The 18,508-nt window shown below is 41.4% G+C and overlaps 1 protein-coding gene across 3 annotated transcripts; it reads left to right on the top strand.

Moving 5' to 3' along the window:
* Nucleotides 1–2,626: 2,626 nt before the first annotated feature.
* josd1.S (Josephin domain containing 1 S homeolog) lies at nucleotides 2,627–18,198 on the top strand. Of its 3 annotated transcripts, none has more exons than XM_018261230.2 (5): nucleotides 2,627–2,779; nucleotides 6,036–6,533; nucleotides 10,673–10,801; nucleotides 12,067–12,261; nucleotides 17,235–18,198. In XM_018261230.2, the coding sequence occupies exons 2-5, from the start codon at nucleotides 6,352–6,354 to the stop codon at nucleotides 17,332–17,334; spliced, it is 606 nt and encodes a 201-aa protein (XP_018116719.1). In that variant the 5' UTR covers nucleotides 2,627–2,779; nucleotides 6,036–6,351; the 3' UTR covers nucleotides 17,335–18,198. The 3 variants fall into 3 exon arrangements, with proteins under 3 accessions (XP_018116719.1, XP_018116718.1, XP_041417579.1); XM_018261229.2 differs by having other exon boundaries at nucleotides 2,627–2,783; XM_041561645.1 differs by lacking the exon at nucleotides 2,627–2,779 and adding an exon at nucleotides 2,806–2,930.
* The last annotated feature ends 310 nt before the right edge of the window (nucleotides 18,199–18,508 follow it).

Below are 18,508 nucleotides of genomic sequence, written 5' to 3'. Positions count from 1 at the left end.
AGGAGGAGAAATCCAGCACCGCACAATGGATGGTCGCCGTGTCGCCTTTTCTGTAGAGGACAGGAAGTGGAGTTTCAGTAAGTTATTTCTTAATAAAGGCTTTGCAATTTTAAAATTTTATTTGTCTTGGTTTTTATTTTTTGATGTTTACTAACGAATGTTTTTTAAAAAAAAAATTGATGTTACTGGTCCTTTAAAATAAACACATTCAGGCTTTTTAACAGTGGCATAATTATAGAAACACACCCCAGAAGTTGCTTCCTGGAAAGTTGTTTAGAAATCCCCCCAACTACTCTTCTGCCTGACAGCTGGTGGGGAACGGGTAACGACCAGTGTCGGACTGGGATGCCAGGGGCCCACCAGAAAACCTTAGACTGTGGGCCCACATTAGACCATAGACTCACTTTCCAAACTATTATTCCTCCTCTCCTCACTCAACCCTTTATTATCCCAGTCTTTTATATCTACTTAATATATTCTTCCATTATTAAGCATTTGTTTCCCATAAAGAAATAGGGAATGACCATGAAATATACTAAATGGTTAGAAGCAAGAGGCCCACTGACACCTGGGCCCACCGGGAGTTTTCCTGGTATCCTGGTGGGCCAGTCCGACACCAGGTAACGTGAGCGTGCAGGTGGGCTGGTAGCGGGGGTCAGGGGTGGCTGTGTGTGCTGGGCCTCTCTGAAGATTTTTTTTATGGGGGAAGGGGCATCATCATGTAGTTATGGCACTGCTCTTAAAGTTACTTTTTTCCTTCCCCGTTAACTTGTCACACCATAGCTGGAGAAGCTGGGACTGGGATTCAAAACAGGCCCAGGTACTTCACTGATGTCTATTCTATCCCACAGGCATTCCATTCTATAATTCAATCCATTCAAAATCAGGACTGTCAAGCGAAAAATAGTATGAAAATGGCTGTTTCAGAAAAAGCTGCTGTGTAGCCATGGGGGCAGCCATTCAAGCACAGGACACACAATGGATAAAATAAGTTTTGAAGAATCCCATGTATTATATACTACAGGGCTTATTTGTTATCTATTGAGTATCTTGTGCCTTTTTTTTCCCCCCCCATGGCTACAGACAGGGGTATTTCTGCCATGAGGCAAGGTGAGCACCTTGCCTCAGGCGGCAGCTCCAGAGAAGTTACCAGGGTGCATAAAATTTTCAGTATGACTATGAAACCTTTTCTAGCGCAGAGAGCGCAATTTCACTATCTGTGCTAGCAATGCAGCCCCCCGGGTCCCCGTCTGCGATCTTAAGGTAAGCATGATGGGCAGGGGGGAGAGGCAGCATTGAAACACCATTGAAAGCCTGAAACACACCTGGCTACAGAGCAGATTGATGGTGGGCACAATGATGTTGGTGGAGTTATGACACCATCACTTAGATTCAACTGGTTTGATTTCTATCCAGTTTTCACAATGTTTTAAAGTGTTGATGCCCAGTTCAAAACCACACAAGTGACAACCATATCTCTAGCTATATTTTGCTTGATGAGTAAGCCCAAACCTTTAATTTATGGATGCACCGAATCCACTATTTTAATATTTGGCCGAATACCAAAAGGAATCCTAATTTGCATATGCAAATTAGGGGTGGGAAAGAGAAAACATTTTTTTCTTTCTTGTTTTGTGACAAAAAGTCACATGATTAAGACACCACGACTGTTTAAAGTTATGTTTTATTAGAAAAGTGCAATGAAATGTAACTACATGAACACAAAATGTATGTACTGATATTGTTGCTTAATAAAAAGAGAATTGTTAAGACAAAAAAAAGTCACGTGATTTCCCTCCCTGCCCCTAATTTGCATATGCAAATTAGGGTTTGGCCGGCAGAAGGATTGGGCCGAATCCTGCTGAAAAATGCTGAATTCTGTCCGAAATCCTGGACCGAATCCTGGATTCAGTGCATCCCTACTTTAATTATAGGTTTGAGTTATATTATGCAGAAATCAGTTATCCGGAAAGCTCTGAAAAACAGCAATGCTAATTTAGAAAAAAAAATCTTATTTTTGATTGATTTGCTTTTTTTGTATCTGTAATAATAATAAATTAACTGCACTTGATAGTAACTAAGCCATGTTGAGGTGAGTATCTTAGTACTTAAATGTTTTTCATGTATTGGCTGGATTATTGTTCAGGTTTCATAAGGCTGAAAACCAAACAGAACGTTGAGCCCCGAACAGGCCTTTTGGGTCAAAAGCAAACAGGTGGCACCCCTAACTATAGTAGAGTTTCTACAACAAACACACCAGTTGTACGAAGGTAACACAATCAGTACATTATATTTTCATTACTTAGTTTAATAAACACGTTCATTCCTTTAATTTAAAGGGCAACAACCAATTAACCCACTATTCCATTGCAAAGTTTTGCCATCTGCCAACATTGGATGGATCGTTGCCAAACTGATGCGCATCAGTAATTACCCATAACAACCAATCAGCAAGAAAATAAAAGGTCTGCTTTATGTTTACAAATATAAACCCTCCAGCGTCTCAGAGAACGTCGCAAATAGTTCTCAGGAACGTCAATAAGCTTGGCGAGCGCGCAAGTACACTTTAAACCAATGGGCGCCCCGATTGCAACCGAGGTTTGGAACGCATGTGACGTCACATGCCGCTCCAATCAGAGGATGGAGCAGGAGTACGGACAGGAGTCCTTTAATGTTGGGGTCGGTGACGTCACGGGGTGGTGAGAAATACGGGACGAGTGGTAATGACGTTTAGTGCTGGTCCCGTGACGTAAACTGTGGGGGGTCTGAAGAAGCGCCGGTGGGTGAGTGATTTATGTTTAGAGCTACTCCTTGCCGAGCCTCAAGCCTGACGCTGGGAAATAGATAAACCCTTCTCCTTCCCATGCAGCCTCGGGGAGACATGGCCCTTAGCTACTTTACTGCACTTGCCTTCCAACTCTCCCGCCGCAGTACGTAGCGCCCTGTTAGTGTGAAGAGAAGCTGCTGCACGACTCCAGTGTGCCACCGTCCAGCTGTTGTGCAACTACAACTCTCTCAGCCTCTCGCTTCTTTTTTTTTTTTTTGCATCGGTGCTGGGACTGGGAGTTGTAGTTGCTTCACGGCGAGAAGGTTTATAGAGTGTGAATAATCCTCTTGTATTCTAATCCTCCCCATCAGCCTCATCAAAGGAGTTGATTGATTGGGACAGGTTTTTTTTTTGTTTTTATCCCCTACCTCTCTGTATTGATTATTTATCTTGTGCTTATGGCATTTAGCAGGTCCCACACAGGAGATACCAGGGCTGCCCTTGTTTAAAGACCATTGCTAGGCATACATAACCAGATCTCAGGCTTTTGCAAATTGTCAGAACAAAGAACAGGAATGAACTTTCCCATGCACAAGTGAGGCGATATTGCAAGTATTTGGATTGGACACTAGGCCTGAAGCTCCAGTTCATCCTAAAGATGGCCATATGTGTAAAGACATTTAGAAGATCCAATCGTTCTCGTGAGACCACGATTATCTTGAAACGATCGTTTAAATCTACGATGTGTCCATTAACTAAAAATACCATTTCAGGCGACATTTCCAGGAAAACTGAAGGGTAGCTGCCTGCTTGGCCCTGCAGACAGCAGTTGAAAAGCTACGTTTAGGGAATATCAGAAATCATGTGGCAGAAAATGAGGTTGATGCTACAGGGCTGAATATAACGTGTGTGTGTCCCTTTCCTACCCTGCTTTATTAAAAGGGAACTTATCGCAAACATGAATATAAGCATCCTCATACTGACGTAAGAAGCTTTCTAAATACAATCAATTAAATATTCTGCATTGTTTCTGAAATAATCAGGTTCATCTTCACTATCCCTCTCTCAGCATCTGTCTCTTAATTCTGTCCTCATGCAGCAGTTGGGTGTCAGATGAATAATCCAATATATCTTATGGGGGGGGGGGGTGGCGGCTCCCTTTCCTAGCAGAGGTATTGGAGCTCACTCAAATAACTGATTCCAGTACAAACAAAATCGAACAAAATATGCACAAATCCTGCTTGTAGAGAGACAGGATGTCTGGTGATTTTAATAGAGTGAGCTCTAATACATCTTCTAGGCAAAAGGAGCCCCCCTATAATTTTATTTTGGATTATTTATCTGATACCCAACTCTTGAATGAGGAGATAGGAATAGAAAAGGAATGCTGAGAAAGGAATAGTGAAGTTAAAGGAAAACTATACCACCCAAACAATGTAAGTCTCTATAAAATTATATTGCATAAAACAGCTCATATGTAAAATCCTGCTTCATGTAAATAAACCATTTTCATAATTATATACTTTTCTAGTAGTATGTACCATTGGGTAATCATAAATAGAGAATTGCCATTTTAAAAAATAAGGGCCGTCCCCTGGGATCGTACGATTCACTGTGCACACACAAACATACCAACAAACCATACTTGTTAGGTCACATGAGCCAATTAACAGACAGAGTTGTGTCTTTTGCTTCCACACTTCTTCCTGTTACAGTTAGAGTTGTAGTATTTCTGGTCAGCTGATCTCTGAGGCAGCACAGAGACTATCACAAAATGGTGGCTCAAGGCAAGAGATGTAAAAGGGCAACATTTACTTAAATATATATTCCAGTTTTGTAAGATTCTTTAATATGCAACTTAATATGATATAAACTATCTGTTGCTCAAGTATTCATTTTGGGGGTATAGTTTTCCTTTAAACTTGATTAATTCAGAAACGGTACAAAATTTTTAATTGATTGTATTTAGAAAGTTCTTATTTCAGTATGATGAAGCTCATATTAATTTTTTTTATTTTCGTGATAGTTCCCCCTTTAAACTTTTGTTCTTCTTTAATCTGTAGAGCTGGAGTGCACAGGTTTTAGAAGTGTGAGGTTTTACTTTAAGAGAAGTTATTGCATTAGGGCTCTTACACACGGGGCGGTTACGCACTCAATTATTTTGAATGGGCCTGTACTCAGACGCATGTAAGCACGAAATGCAAGTCGGGACGCAGCATGTTGCATTTCACCTGTGTTCAACACTTTACATGCGTCTGTGTGAGTTCAGCTCCCTTCAAAATAATTGACTGCTCTACTCCTAAAAACGGCCATGTGTAAGAGCCCTTAGGCTCTACTCCCTCAAGTGTTTATACCTCACAACATTTGCCAATACCAATACAAATTAGGCCATGACTGCTCTGCCATGATGCTTGAGAAAGGGCGTGACCCCGAAACTTTGAACTTTGCAATAAACACGTAAGGCTGCTTGCTTGCATTGACCCAGCATGCCCAGGCCCGGATTTGCGGCCTTGTCGCATAGGCCCGGGCCTAGGGCGGCAAAAAAATAGGGGCGGCATGCCGCCCAGCCGCATTATGGGAACGTGTGCGTCCCCATTCAATTACAGCAGCTGCGCCGGCGTTTTTTCGCCGGCGCACTGGGAAGGGGAGGTGTAGGTGGGCGCTAGGACCGCGCGGCCTAGGGGCGGCCGTCAATGAAATCCGGCGCTGTGCGTGCCTTGGGATTCGTTCTGCTGGTCTGCCATAGACACATGCTGTTTTGCCTTGACACGCCCCCTGATCCAACCAAAGGTATGCCAATTTCATGTGAAGCCCTGCCCACTTTTTCGATCTGAAAATTAGAACAATTGGGATGTATGGTGTTCCCTAGCCAAATAACATATTACTATATTAAAAATATTGTATGTTAATGTACAAAGTCAAATTGGCGACATTGGCACAGGGCCACTAAAGTACAACCATCCTGATCACAGAAAGGTCACAAAAGGGAATCATCTGAGAATGAAGGAGGAAAACTTTATTTGCTCTCTGTATTTTAAAATCCTCCTTTATTTTGCCACAGAGCATAATGAGGGTGGAGTGCAAATTATTTAGAATATGTGATCATTCCTTCCCCTTCCACAGAGAATCGGCAGTGTCCAGTGCAGTAGTATAAACCCCAGCTTGATGAACTTTGGTCTTTTTTTCAACTCCACTAAATGTAATAAGCCAGTCCTGGTTTAGGATCACTATTATTACAAAATGAAACAGATTTTTCTCTTTTCCCCAGGTTACTTCGTCAGATTTTGATTTTGAGAGTGTTCATCAGCAGAACTTGATTCATCATTGAGGAATGGAGGAAAAAGAAAGATGTGGTTGAGCGCTTTTCGAGTCAATCTTGGAGCTATACCTATCCCCTTATTATGAGTTGCTTTTGAGAAAAGTTCTGGTCCATCCTTGCTGCAGTTCTACAAACTTTTTGGCCTTTGTTCTAGAGGACTTGGCATGGGATATGAGCGCAAAATATCCAACTAGGGACATTACTGCCAAGATTTACAGTCCTCTTTAGCTTTCCTATACCCAGAGCTCGTCTCTGACACTACACCATGAGCTGTGTTCCATGGAAAGGGGACAAGGCAAAATCTGGACTGGAGCCTCAAGAATCTCTTCCTCCACAAATCTACCACGAGAAACAGCGTCGGGAACTCTGTGCCCTGCATGCCTTGAACAATGTCTTCCAGGATGCTGGAGCATTCACTCGAGAAACCTTACAGGAGATATTTCAAAGGTGACGAATTTAGGTTCTTTTGCAGGTGCTTAGAGGTGCAATCTTTATTGCAGTTGCAGTATTAGATAAACCTAATTCAAATAAATAAGAGTAAAATATTAAAATAGGCCTTATTTTTCTACTTGAAATGTAATAATTATTCAGTGACTGTACTAGCTAATGAAGTACTGACATTGCACTGTTCTAGTACAGGTATGGGACCTGTTATCCAGAATGCTTGGAACCTGGGGGTTTTCTGGATAATGGACCTTTCTGTTATTTTCTGTTATTTGGATCTTCATACCTTAAGACTACTAGAATATCATGTAAACATTAAAGGAGACATATAGGATAAATGAAAAAACCCTAATTATGTAGGCAATTATATATATATGATGTTGTTTTACATGGTGCTTAAAATTAATATTATCTTTAAAAATAGCCCCTTCATTTGAGCTTTTCTGTGCTTCAAATGAGGGGTGGGCGTGTCCTAACGGTCCCTACCAGAAGCACAGTATAAGGGGGACAGCCAATCACAGCCCTGTAGTCACACAAGCATGGACAGGCTTTAGTTCCCTATCAGGTCCTGCTAGCTGCTGATTGGTTCCTGTCCTACAGTGCATTGAGCTGAGAGCCACTGGCCCCCCTGCACAGCCTTGGGAATTCAGGGAGCAGGAAGTGGAAGAGAAGGGAGGGATTATTAGGGTTTTTGCAGAAATATTTAATAAATCAGCCTGAAACACTACTTTTTTAAGCACAATACTTCTATATCTAAATGAGTATAATGCACTGGTACATTCTTATTTTTTACACAATATGTCTCCTTTAAATAAACCCAATAGGCTGGTTTTGCTTCCAATAAGGATTGATTATATCTTAGTTTGGATCAAGTACAAGGTACTGTTTGTACTTCCCAGAAGAGCAACTTGACTCATTTCTGTAGGCTTATTCCCCCCCCCCCCCCATTAAGGAACCAAACCGTAGTAATTTGGCTGATCTTTTTTGTGCTAGGGGACTTACTGTCAGCCCACACTAAATAACGTTAAGGCTTTGTGCAGATGGAGCGTTGGCTTCACTGCTCTCCGCCTGCATATTTTTTAAAGGTTGAGAGAAGCAGATCCCCATGTCCCATAGGGCATGTAGGGGGTTGTCATCTTGAAAAAAAAAAATGTGTAGCCAATGCTCCATCTGCTTTTGGCCTAAGCTTTGCACCGTGGTGGATTCTTTTTTTAAAATTCAGCATCACATGCAGCATTAGAACATAAGAAAGCTTGTGGCAAGAAGATATAGAATATTGGAGGGTATGTGCAAGGGAGAATGTGCAAGCAGTCAGTAACTCTCTTATAAAGACTAGGGCCATCCATGGAATTCTACAATCACCTCCTTTAAATTTTCATATCTTACACAGCCATTTGCATCTTCTTGTCATGTACAAAGTGTAATAACACCCTTCTCTTTGAGGTATGATAGAATAGTTCAGATTTCCTTTACTTGAAAACAAACTACAGTAGAACCCCCATTTTTTATGTTTTTCAGGGAACCAGGAAAAAATTATGTAAAATCCGGCAAAATGTAAAATCAGGGAAATGGGTCAAAGTAACTTTTTCTTCAAGTACTGAAAGGATATAAGCACACGAGTCTGTTTTACTTTGAGGTACAATATTTACTGTGTTATTAACAAGGGTTAAACATTGCAGCTTTAATGTTACACTATGGGGGGCCTGTGCAAGACTCTCTGTCAGTCACATACACAACCTAAAGCAATAAGTGATTGGTGCAGGACTGTATAAGGGGCAGACTAATAGGAATTGACCATTAACAGGCAAAATATACATCTAGTTAGTATTTAATACCTCTTTATTTCACAATTAATAACATTCATAGAGGGGAAAAAAGCAGTTTTTGGGCACATCAGGACAAAATTTTGATGTAAAATCCGGGAAAACTTTACATAAAATCAGGGAAAAGAACCCATTGAAATGCATTATAAATTGGTGGGACCACAAATAAAAATGTAAAATGTGGGAAAACTAAAATCAGGGTATTTAAAATCAAGGTTTTACTGTATCTATGCATTTTATCAGTGCATAATTCATTCTGCCATCATTCTTGCTTATTCATGTGCAGCCAAGTATTATTCTGTTAGGTCAGTGATCCTTTTTTTTTAGTGCAGCAAATGAGAATCATTGAGTCATCTTGGTTGAGGAGGTTGAGAGGAGAGGGCCCTTGCTGGCTCTAGCTTGGTCTTGGTCAAAGCTTCCAAAATTCCTGGGAATTTCCTAAAAAGTTGACATCTCTGTCTCTGGTATTACCAGAACTCAAAAGTTTCTACTTTTTACATGTGCAATTAGAAAAATTAAAGGAACCGTAACATCAAAAAATGAAAGTGTTTTAAAGTAATACAAATATACTGAAAAGTTATATCCCATAAGCCCTCAACTCTTTCAAGTCACTAATTGGTTACTTACTGGTAACAGGTTAAATACAGTGTATGGATGGGCTGTTAATCAGAAAATTCTGAAATAATATTAGGCCGTGTTTCTTCTCAAGCCTAAAACCTCCAATATGCATTATAGTAGGGATGCACCGAATCCAGGATTCGGTTCGGGATTTGGCCAGGATTCGGCCCCTTTCACCAGGATTTGGCCGAATCCTTCTGCCCGGCCGAACCGAATCCTAATTTGCATATGCAAATTAGGGGTGGGGAGGGAAAAAAAGGAAGTATATAATTTTTCTCCTTCCCAACTCTAATTTGCATATTCAAATTAGGGTTCGGTATTCGGCCGAATCTTTCACAAAGGATTCATGGATTCGGTGCATCCCTACATTATAGTGAGCAACTCTGTACAGTGGGCTTTACAGCCACAGTGTCCGGGAGGGAATGGCCAGAATTAATTTTAAAGTAGATTTGTATTTGTTGATTAATTTTGCATTAAAGGGCTCCTGTTGGCTAAATATATTATCCCTAACCAAAGGTGCAGGCTAATAGAGCCCATACTGTGGTTGGGGGTAACAGTAGTTGGTTTTTTTTTTTTTAAATTGCCCCCGGTGTATGTGGCCTAGCACTGGCAAAGGGGGGAGTTTAAAAAAAAAAAACTACTGTTACCTTTGGGATAATATATTTGGCCAACAGGTGGCCTTTAAAGGGGACCCGTCCTATTTTATCACATTAGTCAAGCAAAATTAACTTTAATTACACTATATAAATTATTTGAATCTTGTTTCCTTCAGTCTGGGAATTCATAATTATAACAAGCAGGCAGGAGCCACTTTGTGGACACTGTTATTAAGACAAGCCTTGTATTATCTCAGAATCTTGTTTGTGCACCAGAATGGGGGACCTGATGTCCATCCCCATGCACTGGCTACACAATTAAATGGTAAAGAGAACGGGGAAATGTGGGGAAAGTAGCAACTTCTAGGACGTGCTGAATGGAAAGTGAAAGTAATTGTCTGCCCCATCTCTATGCCCAGGGCATATAGGAGGGGCAGACAATATTTGATTGACAACTGAGATGTTTAAATGAATTTACAGCAGCTATGCATGCTTTAGTAAAAAATAGAAATTGAATTTCACGTTTAATTTGAAAAGGACTTTTTGTGTCTAGGTGACTGGTCCACTTTAAGGTATTGTTAGGTGTAGGTGCTTCCTGCAAAAATATGAATATGGTATCCTAACCTTTTTTTTTCTCTGTTGATTAAATTGGGAAATAAGGTTTGCAGTGCAAATATTCTCAGAAATATACCACATATGTGCCTTTTTTTTTTTAACTCTGTACAGTTATAGAAAAGTATTTCACGTTATTTAGGGGGATTATGGAAACCCACATTAAACAGCAGTGGCCCTAATTTATTATAATAATCCCTGCCCTAGCTTTTAAAATATTGGGGATTATTGGATGCAGATCTCAGATTTCATAGTGATGATCCAGTTTTTAGTTGCTTGGGGTTTAGTTGGGGTTTGAGCTCCTATTGACTTTTTATGTTGAATCCATTTTGGAAAACGCTTGTTACTAATCAGAATTAGTTACAGGGTTTGCCCAACCATTAGCCAGTAAGATCATTAAATCACAATGTCAACTCCCATCTCTAATAGAAACAGCAACAAAATGTGTAAAAATGCCTGCACCTTAGTTCAGTATCCGTCTTCTACTACACAGGTTGTCCCCCAACACTTTGGTGACACCTCACAAGAAGAATGTGTTGGGAAACGGGAACTATGATGTCAATGTTATTATGGCAGCACTTCAGACCAAGGGATATGAAGCTGTGTGGTGGGACAAAAGGAGGTATGATTATTTAATTACACGTTTTAGAGGTGTATGTTTTGTGCACATGGTGTTAATAATAATAATAATAATAATAATAATGGACCAAGAAAAACTGTCCCTATATCTTTGACAGCTATTTGCAGTGCTTACTGTACTAAATATGCTTGTTTGTTTGACCTTTATTATTGGACACTTCAGTTCTCTTACATAGTACGTGCTCAATAATTTAATAGCATTCACATGTACAGATGCACTGCTATCAGAGAGAACCATTTTTAAACACATCCTTTCTGGATCAGTTTTTATCACCCAGGCATCACAGGCTATGATGTGGCATTGCTTGTTTAAAACACTACTACCAAAATTACACTTAAAGGGATAGTCATGATTTTTATGGTGTAGTTTTTATCTGTAAATTACATTGTTTACACTGCAAATAATTCAATCTACCATATAAAATGTTATTCCTGAACCAACAAATACATTTTATTAAGTTGTAATATAATAAGGTGTGTAGGCAGCCACTTTAGGATGGAAATGCTTTCAGGCAGGCTGTTGTTTCTCCTACTCAATGTAACTGAAGGAGTTGCAGTGGGACTTGGACTTTTACTATTGAGTGCTATCTTGTTATCTTGTGCCAACAAGCTATTATCCGGTTACCTTCCTATTGTTCTATTGTTAGGGAGCTGGGTAGGGGGTGGTATCACTCCAACTTGCAGTGCTGCAGTAAATTGAAGTGATTCGAGTGATTGACGTTACTCCGAGCACATGACTGGGGGCACCTGGGAAACGGATAATATGTCTAGCCCCATGTTGGATTTCTAAATTGAATATTAAAAAATTGTTTGTTTTTTTGAAAAATGGATTTCCGTGCAGAAGCAGCACTATTATCTGTTGTGTTTTTAATAAAATATGTTTTCCCATGACAGAATCCTTTAAAAAAATCCACAAATTTATCCAAATTACAGAAAAGCTGCCTCCCAAAAAGTTCATTTTAATCAAATGATTACATTTTTTTAAATGATTTTTATTTTAACTGTAATAGCAAAACAGTGTTTTGTACTTGATTGTAACTAAGCTACATAAATCCATATTTGTGACAAAGCAATGCTATTGGATTTATTTTGTTAAAAATATTTTTGTTAATTAACTACTAGCGGAAACTTTAAGAGAATGGTCTGAGCCTGGCCCCATTCAGTTTTCCTATTTTTGTTAATCCCTTTTAGATTAAATAAATAGTAACAATAAAAGAATAAATTAATTCTTGCTCTCTTTGTCTCTAGGGATGTCAATTTGATATCTCTCTCTAATGTTACTGGGTTTATAATGAACCTTCCATCGAGTCTGTCTTGGGGACCCCTTAAGCTTCCACTCAAAAGGCAGCACTGGATATGTGTACGTGAGGTAGGAGGCAACTACTACAACCTGGACTCCAAACTGAAGAGGCCAGAGTGGATTGGGAGTGAAGATGATCTAAGGTACAACAGCATTTTGTCTAATGTTATGAACACTCTGCAATGTCTCCAGAGATGGAGTACTAGGCACTCTAGCAATTAAAGATCAGCTTGGAATTGTGTAACATATGCATAAATCTGAGTACATCATTGCATGTATATCATTCAAGTCATTCAATTGACTCTCCAGCTTTAATTATAGGGACAATGAGGCGTTCCTATGCAAATTTTTGGGAACATGACATTATTGCTAAAGCCAGAAGTTCCCAAAGCCACTCCTGGCTGAGTGGTACTTAGCCAAACAACACTCCAGTCGTGGCACAATCCTTCCATAGGTTGGTATACTGTTGGCCTACAGAAGAATTCTGATTCACCCAGTGTGACACTCTGAACACAGCATGGCTCCCTCTCTATCCCCATTGTTATGTGCAGGTACCTCTGGGCTGGGGTATTTTTTGTCTTATCCAGATTTTCATTCCACAACTCTTTATAGGAGAACTAAATTCCCTCCATAGTACCTTACTTGAAAAAGTGTCCCTGGTATTAACGTTGGCATAATTATGCAGAGTAGCGCAGCTAAGCTCTTGGGTGCCATCTTCAGTATCTTTGGACCCTCTTTTTCTTCGGCAATCTTTGGAGTTTTTCCAGAATACCAGACTGGCCCCTTGCCTGAATACCAGACCGGCCCCTTGCCTGAATACCAGACCGGCCCCTTGCCTGAATACCAGACCGGCCCCTTGCCTGAATAGCAGACAGGCCCCTTGCCAGAATAGCAGACCGGCCCCTTGCCAGAATAGCAGACCGGCCCCTTGCCAGAATAGCAGACCGGCCCCTTGCCAGAATAGCAGACCGGCCCCTTGCCAGAATAGCAGACCGGCCCCTTGCCAGAATAGCAGACCGGCCCCTTGCCAGAATAGCAGACCGGCCCCTTGCCAGAATAGCAGACCGGCCCCTTGCCAGAATAGCAGACCGGCCCCTTGCCAGAATAGCAGACCGGCCCCTTGCCAGAATAGCAGACCGGCCCCTTGCCAGAATAGCAGACCGGCCCCTTGCCAGAATAGCAGACCGGCCCCTTGCCAGAATAGCAGACCGGCCCCTTGCCAGAATAGCAGACCGGCCCCTTGCCAGAATAGCAGACCGGCCCCTTGCCAGAATAGCAGACCGGCCCCTTGCCAGAATAGCAGACCGGCCCCTTGCCAGAATAGCAGACCGGCCCCTTGCCAGAATAGCAGACCGGCCCCTTGCCAGAATAGCAGACCGGCCCCATGCCAGAATAGCAGACCGGCCCCATGCCAGAATAGCAGACCGGCCCCATGCCAGAATAGCAGACCGGCCCCATGCCAGAATAGCAGACCGGCCCCTTGCCAGAATAGCAGACCGGCCCCTTGCCAGAATAGCAGACCGGCCCCTTGCCAGAATAGCAGACCGGCCCCTTGCCAGAATAGCAGACCGGCCCCATGCCAGAATAGCAGACCGGCCCCATGCCAGAATAGCAGACCGGCCCCATGCCAGAATAGCAGACCGGCCCCATGCCAGAATAGCAGACCGGCCCCATGCCAGAATAGCAGACCGGCCCCATGCCAGAATAGCAGACCGGCCCCATGCCAGAATAGCAGACCGGCCCCATGCCAGAATAGCAGACCAGCCCCATGCCAGAATAGCAGACCGGCCCCATGCCAGAATAGCAGACCGGCCCCATGCCAGAATAGCAGACCGGCCCCATGCCAGAATAGCAGACCGGCCCCTTGCCTGAATAGCAGACCGGCCCCTTGCCTGAATAGCAGACCGGAGCCCAAGAGCTCTGCTGCGCTACTTTGCATGAATATGCCAAGATTAATGCCAGGGACACTTTTTCAAGTAAGGTACTATGGAGGGAGAAAGCAGGGAAGGGGGATAATGGAGGGAAGTGGAAGGGGGATTTTCGATTAACAGGGTTAACGGCGATTTCGATTAACAGGGTTTAGTTCTCCTTTATGTAATACTGACATGCTCCTATGGATCATCATAAGGATGTGTCAGTATTGCTTAAAGTCAGCCCATGACCGAAACTATTACAGTAGGTCTTTATAGTTATGCCACAACTGGTTCTTCAATTCAACCAAAGAGCAAGTGAGTGCATGCATAGTAGCACAAGTACAGAATGTACACAACAAATAAAAAGGATCCAATACAATGCCCAATACAATACAAAAATCCCAAATTATCCCAGGCTATAAATTGGCATTCTGTTGGCTATAAATTGGAATGCTTTTGCCACTAGTTCATTGTATGACACTTACTGTTTAATGTTAGAGATTAGAAGTCAGCACTCACCCATAGGGTATATTGGACGCAGGTGCAGGTCTAAGGTGGCCACTTCCACCCGTTTTGTAAACACAATGTAGAAAAGCAGACAGCACCACACTTGAGGTAAATTCTTAAAATGCCTTTATTCCAAAAGGGCTTATTTCAGCATGAACAAAATAGCAGCGACGTTTCAGGCATACAATCGCCTTTTATCAAGCTACTAGATACACATCGGTGCAAACATTTTATACCATTTAGCATACTGCCATCTAGTGGCTCATCAAATTATCAATGACACAGCTGCATTCACTTACAATAATCATTTTTATCTACAATGTTGCAACTTGAATATAAAACACAGTATCAGTCACATCCATCTCGTTAAGCTATTGGGACCTGTCCACTGATATATCAATCCACTGCCTGAAACGACAAATATATGAAAAAAAGGCGGTTTCTTAAAAGTTGCTATATACAAAAAATGCTTTTTTATCGAAAAATTCTGTGTAAGTCATACTCTCTATTCAGACCAGAGGGGGTAAGAGTGCCTAATGTACGAATCCACATGGCTTCCCTCTTAAGCAAATCTTTTTGTCTATCCCCCCGTCGGTGAAATCTGGGTGCCTGATCCACCACCTGATATTTTAGTTGTTGGACCCCAAGTCCCTTCTCTACAAAATGACAGGCCACTGCCTGATCTATCTTTTTGGTTTTGATCGCGGATTTATGTTCGCGTATGCGATCTTTTACCATGCGGGACGTTTGTCCCACGTACTGCAGGCCACAAGGGCATTTAATCACGTAAATTACAAATGTCGAGGAACAGGTAAAATATCCCTTGATTTTAATAGGGGTACCCTTATGTGAGTGGTAGATCATTTCACCACGCTGGCAATTGGAGCAACAATTGCATGCTAAACAGGGGAAAGTGCCATTTTTTATAGGTCTAAGTACTTGCTGTGTATCCTTAATTTCTCCAATGTCATTTGTGACGATATTTTCGCAATATGGACGGGACCACGTTGGACTCTTGATAAATTCTTCGAAGAGGTAAATAGTGCATCACCCTATCTTAGGTTTACTTTGAATGTCCAAACTGAGTGCATTTCTTTCTTGGATACCTCGATAAGCTTGAAGGATGTGGCACTCTGGTCAGATCTTTACATTAAACCGACTGATAAAAATACTATGCTTCATTTCAACTCTTTCCATCCGCCGCATGTTAAAAAATCTTTACCTAAATCTCAATTTACAAGGGTAAAGCGTATTGTGTCTGACCAGGGTGCCCTCAAAGCCAGAATGGATGAGATGACCATTAAGTTTCAGGAGAGAGGATACCCACTAGCCCTATTGAAGGACCAGCGGGCTCAAGTGGAAGTCCCCATTAGGAGGCAGACAAGTAAACCTAGGGAGGGTGAGCGCCTTACTTTTGTCTCTAGATATAACCCCCTGTCTTCACAGATTACTAAGATTGTGCAGAAACATTGGGGGTTACTGAGGGATGGTATCCCCGGTGTACGAGAATTTAAGTCACCCCCAATTATGGCCTTTAAAAAGAGTAAAACAGTAGGGTCGAGTTTAGTTAGATCAGACATTGGAGAAATTAAGGATACACAGCAAGTACTTAGACCTATAAAAAATGGCACTTTCCCCTGTTTAGCATGCAATTGTTGCTCCAATTGCCAGCGTGGTGAAATGATCTACCACTCACATAAGGGTACCCCTATTAAAATCAAGGGATATTTTACCTGTTCCTCGACATTTGTAATTTACGTGATTAAATGCCCTTGTGGCCTGCAGTACGTGGGACAAACGTCCCGCATGGTAAAAGATCGCATACGCGAACATAAATCCGCGATCAAAACCAAAAAGATAGATCAGGCAGTGGCCTGTCATTTTGTAGAGAAGGGACATGGGGTCCAACAACTAAAATATCAGGTGGTGGATCAGGCACCCAGACTTCACCGACGGGGGGATAGACAAAAAGATTTGCTTAAGAGGGAAGCCATGTGGATTCGTACATTAGGCACTCTTACCCCCTCTGGTCTGAATAGAGAGTATGACTTACACAACATTTTTCGATAAAAAAGCATTTTTTGTATATAGCAACTTTTAAGAAATCGCCTTTTTTCATATATTTGTCGTTTCAGGCAGTGGATTGATATATCAGTGGACAGGTCCCAATAGCTTAACGAGATGGATGTGACTGATACTGTGTTTTATATTCAAGTTGCAACATTGTAGATAGAAATGATTATTGTAAGTGAATGCAGCTGTGTCATTGATAATTTGATGAGCCACTAGATGGCAGTATGCTAAATGGTATAAAATGTTTGCACCGATGTGTATCTAGTAGCTTGATAAAAGGCGATTGTATGCCTGAAACGTCGCTGCTATTTTGTTCATGCTGAAATAAGCCCTTTTGGAATAAAGGCATTTTAAGAATTTACCTCAAGTGTGGTGCTGTCTGCTTTTCTACATTGTACTTACTGTTTAGTGAACATGCAGGTGCAGCCTATTGTGTTTGTCCTGTGGTGTTCATTAGTCACAAATTTGTTTAACCCAAAAGAGGCAGTCTATTTTACTAACCTCTTGCTGTGACAATGTCACACTTCTAGTGGAGACACAATAGGGGCATTATAACTGTGCAACTCATCTCACTAATACAGTATTCCATTGATGTGGTAACGATTGTTTTTGTTGTCACACAGGAAATTTTTGAGATATCACTTAAGAGGCAAAAACTGTGAGCTGCTTTTAGTGGTACCGGAGGAGGTTGAAGTTCATCAGCGCTGGAGGACTGATCTATAATTAACCAAACCATGAACATTTTTTTTCTTTCTTTTTTTTTTTTTGTTTTCATTCACTACGATGATTTAAATGGTATTGACAATCTCTGTATCTCCCACCTTTCTCCTCTGGAAAAATGTCAGGTGAAGTAGACGAAAACGCTTTTATTGTTTTTGTTCTGGTGGTGCAATATGGAGGAGCAGGCTGGGGGATTTCTGAATGAGTATCCGGATGCTGCAGGGGGTGCTTCATCTCAGCGTGATATCAAGAAGCAGCACATGAATGGAGACCTGAAGGTTCTACAGCAGAGTTGTGCAACTTTTTACATGTAGCTGCCTGATTATTTGTCACACCATATTGGATGAGGTGCAGATAATACTATATTGATGTTACCACACAAAGAAGTCTGAGGAATTCCTGAGCAGACTGGAGGGCCATAAAAATCCCTTGGAGGGGCCGGAAGTGAAGATGGCTGTGGATGGAGATTTAAAAAAGGGCAGACTGGTGCTGCAGTGGGAATATTTGCTTGGCAACACTAGTCCTCATGTTCTCGCTATTATTTCATACTAATGGAGTCTGTCCTGTCGGAGATGGTAACTGTTGCTTTCCCAGTGAGGTTAATACAACTTTTTATGCATTAAAAACATGGAAATCCTGATTTAACAAACGGAGCCATTCCTCAGCCCTTAAAATGCTGTCATTGTGCGACAAACTATAGCCATATAACTATAGAAATAGTAATTTTATAAATTGTACCCTCATTTTCAGAAAAGCAGCTGTTTTACAGAGGCAAAGTGATAGGGTGTGTTTATTTCCCCTTTAAAGAAGAGCTAAGAATCTAATGAGTAATCTGTGCATCTGCGGAAATAAAAAGCAATTCGCTAAGGGCTGCCTTATCAATGGATAGTCTGAATTCTACAGTTGCAGCTCTGATAGAGAAGATGCACTTTCTTGCACTCCAACTTCATTAATGGGGCACTCATTTGTTTTGGGTCCCTGCAGATGCCTTTAATTGTTACATATAAATATATGATTTGCCAGTGGCAAATCAGGAGGTTTTTGTTATTTAAATGGGGAATGTAAATCTTGTTAAAAATAGGGGGTGCAGTTTATTGAGCTCACAGACCATTGATCATTTGCATTTACAAAAAGATGTATTGCTGCATTTGTTTTATAGAACGGCATCTCTAGCACC

Source organism: Xenopus laevis, chromosome 4S, assembly GCF_017654675.1.
Source record: "Xenopus laevis strain J_2021 chromosome 4S, Xenopus_laevis_v10.1, whole genome shotgun sequence".
Lineage (NCBI taxonomy): Eukaryota > Metazoa > Chordata > Amphibia > Anura > Pipidae > Xenopus > Xenopus laevis.
This window is presented reverse-complemented; position numbering and strand designations above follow the sequence as displayed.

Bases quoted from the DNA above. Each gene is read 5' to 3' on its own strand.
- josd1.S (XM_018261230.2), top strand. From the start codon at position 6,352: ATGAGCTGTGTTCCATGGAAAGGGGACAAGGCAAAATCTGGACTGGAG. The intron at 6,534-10,672 runs GTGACGAATTTA...TCTACTACACAG, and splicing joins TTACAGGAGATATTTCAAAG to GTTGTCCCCCAACACTTTGG. The intron at 10,802-12,066 runs GTATGATTATTT...CTTTGTCTCTAG, and splicing joins GTGTGGTGGGACAAAAGGAG to GGATGTCAATTTGATATCTC.